The sequence below is a fragment of the Daktulosphaira vitifoliae genome, unplaced genomic scaffold (genome assembly GCF_025091365.1).
Source record: "Daktulosphaira vitifoliae isolate Bord-2020 unplaced genomic scaffold, ASM2509136v1 Scaffold_2, whole genome shotgun sequence".
Taxonomy (NCBI): Eukaryota; Metazoa; Arthropoda; class Insecta; order Hemiptera; family Phylloxeridae; genus Daktulosphaira; species Daktulosphaira vitifoliae.
This window is the reverse complement of record NW_026099573.1, coordinates 30,665,366-30,676,659: the sequence shown is the minus strand read 5'-3', so window position 1 is coordinate 30,676,659 and position 11,294 is coordinate 30,665,366. Positions and strand designations below refer to the sequence as shown.

Here is an 11,294-nt window from a genome sequence, read left to right as displayed (position 1 = left end):
TGATTTATGTGTAGGTGTTTGAAATTTTGCTATGGAAGAAGTATTTGACGATTTTTCATCAAATGATGATGATATTTTGGCCTCAGTATTGGAAGAAAGTATTAGGTAAACAAAAAGTTTTTCATTGTGAATATAAATTTTAGAGAAACATATTAAAATATACATGTTTATAGTGTAGGAACACAAAAATAAAATTATTTTATGGTTAAAAAATTTAAATTTTTCTTTTTTTTTTTTATTATAATTATACATGAATAATTAGTATTACTTTTCCAAATGTGTTGATAGTCACATTAATATATTTAAAAAAAAATTTATAATTCTAAGTCAAAGTTATTTTTATTTTTTTATTATGCTGATAATTAGCAATTATTGTATTCTATTAAAAATTTTAATTTAATATTACATTTATTATCAGGAGATTGAGTGAATGACATAGTACTGTATCTCTTGCCTTAACTTGCCTCATTTTTGTCATTATTTTCTAGGCTATAGGTTAAAAAGTGAAAAATATTAGTCATTTTTTAAGATTTTATTTATTTATTGTATAGCTTCTAACTATTACAATCATTTAACTCACAACATCATACAATAAAAATAAATGTTAATGCTAGTATAAGTATAAAAAGTCGTAAAATAACATATATACTCAACAAATAATAACATAAATATGATAAATCACTAAAACTTAGTGTCTAGTTTGGTTATCCAATCTACCGCACTATCCGTGATGTCAAATAGTTTTCTCACGCCTCCTTGAAATTTCCTATTAGAAGAGTCCATGATAAATTGTATGCTGATTCGCCACAATCTCAAATGGGCTGGGTTCAGATATCATCTGTGAATAAGTCTTACGCATCTATCAACTCCTGTTCTTATCTAGTTAAGAATTAATCATTCCTGACATGAGACAGAAAAATATTTTAAGGATCTAGTAATTACTCTCATGGCACTATTTAGCTGTGTGTCTATTTTGTAATGTCTTCACACTTTATCATACGCAGCAGTGAGGTCAATAAACACCGCAGACGTCTTCATACTGTTTTGGAATCCTGTTTCCATGTGGATAGTTAGTTCAAGTATATTTTTGGTGTAGTTATGATGTTTATGATTTTTGTGACAAGCTAAGTATGTTATTAAAGAATATAGCTAACTAAGTTTGGGGTTTGGGATCGTTGTGCTTAAAAACTTTCGCATATACGTCATCAAAGCCGGTTGTTTCCAATTTCATGTTGCCAATTGCCACCATCACTTCATTTATTGAAAAAGATGCACTTTAGTTAGCGCATGGGGCAAGTTCTTTCTTTCTCACTTCGCAATTTCGTTTTATAGTCTTTTTATGTATTTTATTAGTCTTCACCATGACAACTTCCATAAGTCTAGCTGCCACATCATTAAGGTTTATGGTATTAAATTAGTCAGGCTTAGGTAATTTCCGAACAGAGTTTCTTTACTATGTCCTAGACTTGTTAGTTGGAATGGGTAAAGCTTTAGTTGGCAGTGGTTTTGTGCCACTTATTGTATTTATTTTCATTCGGTGCTTTTAAGTTATCTGGCACATTATGATCAGGTGTCACCTGATATTCCTTCAACAGTTTGCAGCACTGTTAATTCTATGCCGAAAGTTTTTCTAAACCCTTTTGGGATGTTTTTTAGCCACAGATTTTACAGAGCCTAAAAGTGATTGTAATTACTTGTAGATGGTGGAATGTATTAAACTACATGATCTAGATTCATGGAAAATTATTTACGATCAGCCAACTTAAAGTTTCAATGAGGTTTAGGGATAGACTTTACTAATAGTATTTGTAACCCATGTCTAGGATGTGGGAAATCCTTTAATACTTTTCGGGTGCACATGGTATTGTCATTCAGAATGACCTTTGTGACTATCCTAAGTCTGTGGTGTAATCCTTTCTTCATGTTGCTGAATTAAAGATACCTTTATCTTTAAGGCTAAATACCAGTTCTATATTATGTGTAGACATTCATTCCTTTAAGGCTCCCCTATTTATATCGTTCTTCTTATATCTCTAAAGAATATTGTCATCCAAAGTGTGTTTCTTGCAGAGCAATAATATCTACTTTTTTATCTCATTATATTTGATAATAATTCACTTTTAGCAGCTGAAATATCTTATATGTTAGAATGACGAATTCTAGACAAGTCCCTATCATAACATCGAGTGGCTCTTTTTGGGGCCACTCGTTTTTGCGTTGCACATTACCGAGTGAGTGTATTATAGAGTAATAATTATTCTAGGCGTTAGCAGCGCTTTGATGATGGTATTTATTATATTTATTTCTGTTTGTTGTAACATCGATTTTAAAAAAGCATATACAAAGAGGGTCGCAGCAGGCTACCATTATCGTCACTGTTTCTTAAGATGTGTTGATCGTATAATTTCATAGAATAATCGAATTATACAAACAAATTTTAGATAAATAATATTTAGAAAATTTAATTTAAAACAATTTTTATATACATTTTTTTTCTGTGAAATAAATTGTAAATGTAATAATTTTATAAACTTTCCGAATTTATAAAATTAATAGTTTTAATGGTAAAAATAGAACATTTGTATATGTATGTTTTTAGGAAAAAGTATATTTTTTCGAGGAAAAAGAAGATTTTTTTTATAGAAAAATATACCTACAAAAATGTTTCAATAAACTTTTTCGTAAATACTAATGCTTTTAAGATTAACAAAAAATTAAAAATCTATCTTTAGAGTTTTATTTTTAACATTCTTGGGGCACGCCTTATAGTTGACTGATCGTCACTAAATTTTACCCAATTATATTTTTGAGTATTCAAACAATTCTAGGGGGTAGCACTATGCAAATTTTTAAAGCTAATAATTAACGGTGTTTTCATAACTAATGGGCGTGACATAGTACATATACAATCAGTACAAGTTGTATCTAGCTTGTACAGCAATAAAAATTGTAATGAATTTGTAAGTGATTCTTAAATTATGTAATATGGTGTATACCTTAATAGGCTTTTATACGTTTTATAACTTTTTTGTATATGTGAATTACTTACCAGGTAATGATGGTAGTATATTAGCTTTTATAGATAACAGTTATAATATTTGATGATAAAAATGGAAAAGACCTAGAAATTATAGCTAATTTAGTTCTATTGTGTAGTTTATTATTATTTCAGTTTATTATTTTATTATTAAATTATCAGTATATAATTGTGTATATTCTAATTTCATTAAATAAAAGTAATTCAAATAGCCATGTGAGATTCTCATTACACTTTAATACACATAAGCAGTGATGTAGCTAGGGTAAAAGGCCTCCCCCCAATGACAGAAATATTTATCTAAAAATATAAACATTATAAATATTCGTCGTAAAATTAGTAAAAAAAATATGATATTTTGGCTACACCACTGTGTAAGGATTCTAAGAATATTGAATATTACCAGATATTATATAGTTAAACTGTAAATTCTTACAATAGAATAATTTTATGCAAAAACATTCATTAAAATATATTAATAATATTAAAACCACTAGAAATATAAACGAAGACTTTCAACTAATAAAACTAAATACTACCTTAATTAAAATGTTATATGTATACAAAAGAACACAACAATAATTTGTCAAAAAATATTAAGTTAATTATTAATTAAAAATATAAAATAAAAAAAAAAAACCCAGCACAGTGGTGACTTGTCATAGTTGGGTCAAGTATAATGATATCTGACAGTGATTAAAATTACTATCATAAAAAAGACTTCGATGCAAATCCGTAGATAGTGTTTAATTTAAAGAAATTGTTGGATTATTCCAAAAGCTACATAATCTCCTATTTCCTTATTTATATCCTAATTCCAAGTTTTATGATTTATAAGTGTAATATATGAATAAATATTTATATAGCAATTAAATATAGTATGAAATTGACATTTAATAATTTAGTATTGTAATTTTTACGGTGAAACTATAAAAAATTATAAAGTAGTTATTAATTTTATGGCAAACATATATAAAAGTTGAAGGTTTTCATGCAATACTTAAAAAAAAATTGTTATTTATAAATAAATTAACTGGTCTATAAGAAATTTTCATCCAAAACCAAAATATACTTTTCTAAACCCATTAATGCACAGATTTCAAATCTGTAATTAGAGTTACACATATGGCCTAAATATTAACAAAATCCTTCTAATTAATATAACAAATATTTATGTATGATTATTAGGTTACGTATGAATAATCAAAAAATATATTTTAATTAAAAATAAGTTGAAAAAGTTCTACTTTCTGTACGCATTTTAAGTTTTGAACCACCTCTGTATAAAGGAAAATTTAAAAAAAAAGTATGTCGAATATAAGAGATATATAAATAGTATTTCTCATAAAAAATTTGTATTGATCCATACATTTTTTAAGAATTTTATAGAATTATAAAATAAAAAATATAAAAAAGAATGTTTTTACAAAAATCGTATTTTTTTATTAACTTTAATGCCTGTTTTGATCATGAAAAAAAAATAAAGTTCGAAATTTATATCATATTAATATATCTAATATTATAAATAATGAAATAGGAGATTATTTCATTATTTATATCATGATTAAGATTAAGTATGTCGAATGAAAGATATAAATACGAAGGATATAAATATTATTTCTCATAAAAAAATTGTGCTGATCCATACACTTTTCAATAAGTTGTAGCATTATAAAGTTAAAAATGTAAAAAATAAAATAGAGTATTTTCACACAAAAATAGCATTCGGTAGCCAGTTTTACAGTGAAGACAAAATAAAGTCCGAAATTTTTTTTCCCATAATAAAGTACATCACATTAGCTTTAATTTAAGATATATATAAAAGTGTCAGACTTTCCGGAACACTTAAAAAATTTGTCATTTTAAATCCCCCCCTGTAGGCAGGTAAAGGGTCAGATTTATAAAAAAAATATACCAAATAAAAGGTAATGACATCAAGCATCTATATAAAAAAAAATTATATTGATTTGGTAATTTTTGAAAAAGTTATCTCAGTTTTAAGTAAAAAAAAAAAAAAAACATAGTAAAATTAATACCTTCTCCGCTTCGCATCGAAGCTAAAATTGAAAACAATTTGAAAATTAGCGATTTTTAAATTTGTAATTTTTTTGGAGGTTTCCTCCATTTTCAAAAATTAAAATTAAAATTTTCAAAAAAATGATATCAAATAAAAGGAAAATATCTAAGGTTTGAATATAAAAAAAATAACAAAATTTATCAATTTTAAAAACTGTAATTTTTTTGGAAATTTCCTCCATTTACGGGGAACGAGGGAATTTTGTTCAGTTATTGAGGGTAACGTTTTCAAATGGATACGATTTGTGATCTTTTGACGTATCGTTGAAAGAAATCGGTTCGGTGAAAGCTGAGAAAAAGTGACAAGGGTCAATCCATGCCAAATCATCCAGAAGTGGTTGCACGACCACCTCATATTTTTCTTAAATTTTCAGGGTTTATTATTTATGCTATAACTAGATTAAAACAATTTTTTTTTTTTTTTTTTTTATGACCTTCCGATTTTTATGGCTATTTTAATGTAAAAAATGTTGAAAATAGCCAGAACGTTAAAAAACACACAGATTATTCAATATTAACACAATCTAATTAAAATTTTAGGGTTGACCTTATTATAACTTAAAGTTAACATTAAAAAAAAAAAACAAAAAATTTATGTGAAATTTCAAATTTTAATGACTTTCTAAAAATGGTGCTTTTTTTGAGAAAATTGACGTTTTTGAGCTCACTTAAAACCATTAAGATGTTATTTTTTTTTGTGATTTTTAAATATGGTATTGTATAGTGTATAATCTATGTTTCAACTAAATTTCAAATATTTAAAACAATTTTCTTGGGATTTATAGGCCTACAAAGTTAGAAATTTTATAAAAAGACACATATTCTAGGTGCATTATCTCTGTTGGGGGACCTAATTTCAAAAATTTTTTTTTTTAATTTTTTAGTTATATATCTGCTTAATACACCATAAAAATTTGAAGTTTGAGAAAAAAGTTTATCATGTAAAATTTAGCATTAGAAAATCAGTAAAAATCCGTTCAAAATCATGTAATATATTACAATACAATTTAACTATTATATATATATTATAATTATTTAATTCATTATTTTGGATACAAAATAAAAAATAAATAATTTTGGTTTATTCTTTGATTCACGATGCAAAAAAATGCCATTCTGCATCAAAACCAAAGTCGTCAATATGATAACACAGATTAATAAAGTTTTTTTTATTTTTGTATTGACTCGAAGCACCGTCACTAAAATAATGATTTTTTTTTACAAATGGAGCTGTTAATCTAATGTCTTGTATAAGGTGATTTTGAAACGTATGTACAGCAACGGTATTATGTTCCATGTGATCACTAATTATGCATATACATCGACACTTAATTATATTTTCTATTTTATAATAATAAACAAAGGGATGAAGAGTGGCTTATTTATTAACCAAGTGAAAGCTTTGAATTTCATCCTGTACAACAAAATTATAATTTTCTGAAAAATAATAATAATTTTTCTTCTTCATTATTATGATCAGCAAATGAAGATTATCATAAATCAGTGTATGGATCTTTTTCTAAAAATGTAATTAATCTTGCTAATCTATATCAGAATAAGATTATCTAATTAGATATCTATAAAGACAAACAACACCAAAGTATTAGATTTAAAATTAAAAATATCCACAATACAACCTATAAAACCTATACACAATTCTCACAGAAAAGTTTATATGTAATAATTATAATATATAATAGTTACATTGTATTGTAATATATTACATATACAGTAATATATAAAAAAATTACAAAAATATGGTTTGAAAACAACAAAAAACTATCATTAAATACATGATTTTGAACGGATTTTTACTGATTTTCTAATGCTAAATTATACATGATAAACTTTTTTCTCAAACTTCAAATTTTTATGGTGTATTAAGCAGATATATAACTAAAAAATTAAAAAAAAAAATTTTTGAAATTAGGTCCCCCAACAGAGATAATGCACCTAGAATATGTGTCTTTTTATAAAATTTCTAACTTTGTAGGCCTATAAATCCCAAGAAAATTGTTTTAAATATTTGAAATTTAGTTGAAACATAGATTATACACTATACAATACCATATTTAAAAATCACAAAAAAAAATAACATCTTAATGGTTTTAAGTGAGCTCAAAAACGTCAATTTTCTCAAAAAAAGCACCATTTTTAGAAAGTCATTAAAATTTGAAATTTCACATAAATTTTTTGTTTTTTTTTTTTAATGTTAACTTTAAGTTATAATAAGGTCAACCCTAAAATTTTAATTAGATTGTGTTAATATTGAATAATCTGTGTGTTTTTTAACGTTCTGGCTATTTTCAACATTTTTTACATTAAAATAGCCATAAAAATCGGAAGGTCATAAAAAAAAAAAAAAAAAAATTGTTTTAATCTAGTTATAGCATAAATAATAAACCCTGAAAATTTAAGAAAAATATGAGGTGGTCGTGCACCACTTCTGGATGATTTGGCATGGATTGACCCGTAACAGACACAAAAAAAAAACACATCATAGTAAAACTAATACCTTCTCAGCTTTGCATCAAAGCTAATAAATAAATGGTGGAACACTGTATACATATATTTTTCACCAGTCAGATAATTATATTATTCATGTGCGTCATTTAAAAAGTGTTGCATGGTATAACATTGGGCTTTAAAAAAAATAATAAAATACTTAAACAATAATTGTTGCATAATCAACATAGTTCTATAGATATTATATTTTTATTTTACACGAAGAAAAAATAACCCTGGTTTAATTAAAATTTAATTAACAGTATATTTTTAAAGTTACGTGCGTTCTATTATTCTAGTTTTCTTTATTACTGAGAGAAAAGTGACATTATAACTTGGTTGATAGAGAAATAATAGTCATATCGATATGACCCTCATATAAAGTAATATTCCGTCCATTAGTTTTATATAAATGATAAATAAAATTTCAATAATATACTATTGAAATATTATTATTATTGCCTAATAGTCAAGTTTTCAATGATGTTATTGATATTAAACATATCTTAACTATAATTTAACATAATTTTAATGATTTTAGACACTACAATGAAGTGGAGTTACCATTACGATCTATTACTTATCAGCCAAAATCAGGGTTTAGTAATTTTACTGAAGACATAGAAAACCCTGTGATTGACTTGTGTTCATCACCAAAAAAACATTCCATGGTACAGAGTAGATTGTCTAATTTTTTTGTTAAACCGACAAATTATAATGAAGAAGTAACTAATGAACTTCAAAAGATAGATTCTTGTATCAAACCAGAAGATAAAGAAGCTAACAATTATGACAGGAAAACTACTATAGATTCTATCGATGTGAATGATATCATTAGCTCTTCGTATGTATTTTTATTATTTTATTGAAATATGTTTTTTAATATATTTGTATGGTTACAATGTTTAATGTGTTTTATTTCTTGTACAAGTATTAGCTATAGTTGACTTATTTTTATCTAGAAAAGCAATTTAGGGTTATACATTCAATTATTGGCACAGAGAAAAATTTGTATTTCATTCAAAACTATGATTGGAAACTTGAAATATGTTTTACTTGATTAAAAATGGCTAAGTTCCCTCCCAAAATAGTACTGCTATCAAATTAATGATATCTGCATTGTGGCCAAGTTTGCTCTATCTTTAGTTGATGAACACCAATCTTGCTTTTATAAGCAGCATTCCTCTTTTACAGTGGCGTGCGGTAATATTTTATGCTGGCTAAGTGCTAAAATAAAATTTCAAATTAAAACAAAAAAAAGGTATTTTATTAATAAAAATTACAATCTAAAAGATATTTATAGATAAAATCCATTCGTCTTTCTTGTTTCAAAAATTCATTTATAACTTTATCATAAAATTCCGGATTACTTTTTTCTTTATGCAGAAAGATCATTTTATCAGAAGATCATTTACGATTGAAATTAATGATAATGAACTAAGTTATTCTTGTCCTTGTGTAGAGTTTTGATTCGTTTTAACGCCGAAAAATATCGTTCAACTGAAGCTGTTGTACTAGGAATAGTTAAAATTAGTTGACCGAGTTTAAATACTTCTTGGAACGCCGATATTAAATCATTCATCTTAATTTTTTTGACTAAATCATATGGATTAGTATTTGAAAATTCTTCAGATGTGTTTAATACAATCAATTCGTTTCGTAATCTAATAAAATCAAACATTTTTCCGAAATTTAACTCTCGCAAGTTTTCTAGTGCAGAATTTGGAAATTCTTTCGTGTAGTTTGAATATTTATTTGGGTCAATTAATGATAAAAATTCGAATTTATTTAGAAAACCAAAACGTGCTTGCAAATTTGTTAATATGTTATCAAATATTTCATTAAAAAGTACTTTGTAAAATGTTTTCGGGTCACGTATTTTACGTTGTAGCTCAAAATCGCCTTTATCTAATAAAACTGTTTCCCATAATGTTTCAAATAGATTTAACCTATAATTTTGCAGTTGACATTTAGTTTCTCCAATTTTTTTCACACAGTATAAAATATCTAAACATTTAGTTTATAACACTTCATATAAAATATCAGTTAAACTAAATATTTTACTAAATACTATTAGCAAAAAGTATGTTTGTTGACTATCTAAAAAATTGATAAACCCTAGAGATAATACTGCTGTTTCATTATCTAATACGTGTTGAAAAAACTCTATGAAATATGTATTGTATTCGTTAACCGTATTTACTAAGCGAAAAGAAAAATTCCATCTAGTTGGCGCATTTTCTTTCTTGTAAAATTAGATAAAGCATGTGTACGTTTAGATTTAGTAAAAAATGATCCCATACCAGCTAATGTTTGAAAAAAAATCTTACAATATTTTATATTTGATGCTGCTTGTGAAAGTACAAGGTTTAATGAATGACTAAAACAATGAACAAATAATGCTTTTGGGTATAGCTCCTTTACTTTAACTTGTAGTCCTCCAACATAACCACTCATAACGGCCGCTCCGTCGTAAGTTTGATCTACTAATTTATCTTTTAATTTATACCTATTAACTATATCAATTACGTGTTTTAATAAACAGTCTGCTGATCTATCAGAACTAACGTCAACAAATAAGATAAAACGTTCATGCTCTTCTCCGGTTTCATGATGGACATACCTTAAAGTAGTTAATAATTGAGACAGATTTGTTATGTCCGAAGTTTCATCTAATAATATTGCAACAAAATTAGCATTTTTTATTTCTGATTCAATGGATGTTGATATGATGTTGCTAATTGAGCCAATATGATCATTTTGAATTCTATTTGATGTACCACGGAATATTTTTGATGTTTTTAAATGTACGTTTAAAATAGAATCATAAGATGATAATAAATTTATACAACCGAGGAAATTGTCCTGATTTAAAGAAGTAACTCTTTCATTGTGATCGCGAAATGATAATTCGTGGATCGCCAAAAAACAAACACAATCAATAAAACGTTTCTATTTTTTTTTTTTACTAATTCATTATGACGTATTACATCTGAACGTCTCTGTTCATCAAGCAGCAAATCAATTCTAGATTTTCCAAACATTTTTAATTTTAAAACGGAAGAAATATGTGGTTGAGATCGTTCATGTTTTTGAATACCATTTGTTATATTATTAAATTAACAAAACCACTATGAGACCAAATATTTTTTCCCTGGTGAATAAAACACTAGGCCAACAGAAAAGTTCATTTAATTTTGCGCTACCAGCCAACCATGAAGTATTTAAATAATTAGAAATATTAAAATGACGAATGTAAACTTTGTTTTTTTCTTTGTGATTTGTTGTCAATTTTGGAATTTATGGACATGGTCGATCATTTTTTACAATTGTTAATTTTTCATCGAAATTTTTTAAATTAAATTCATTTTTCAATAGATGCTCGATTAAGCAATTGTTTGAATCAGTATTCATTGTTTATAAAAACAAATAGAAACAAAGCAAATCAAATTTGATTCCTCCTAATTATAATAATTTATTTAAATAATAATTATCTATATTTATACCACGATATTATGCTGTAGGAATTAATGTACTTACATTTAAATTTTTGTTCATCACAAAATTGATTATGAGGACTTGTGGACACGTGGACGGTTGACGACATAATAATTTTGTCATTTTTCAATGTACCTGTTTAATATTATAATAAAAAAAAAAAAAAAAAAAAAAAAAA

The 11,294-nt window shown here is 25.7% G+C and overlaps 1 protein-coding gene across 3 annotated transcripts in view; it reads left to right on the top strand.

Moving 5' to 3' along the window:
- The window catches only part of LOC126900060 (Fanconi anemia group M protein), a 46,804-nt gene that overhangs the window by 21,157 nt on the left and 14,353 nt on the right, over window positions 1-11,294 (top strand). For all 3 annotated transcript variants that reach the window (XM_050675490.1, XM_050675492.1, XM_050675489.1), the window contains exons 2-3: window positions 15-105; window positions 8,160-8,462. In XM_050675490.1, the coding sequence (XP_050531447.1) occupies window positions 32-105; window positions 8,160-8,462 (377 nt within the window). In that variant the 5' untranslated portion in view covers window positions 15-31. The remainder of the gene's footprint in view (window positions 1-14; window positions 106-8,159; window positions 8,463-11,294) is intronic.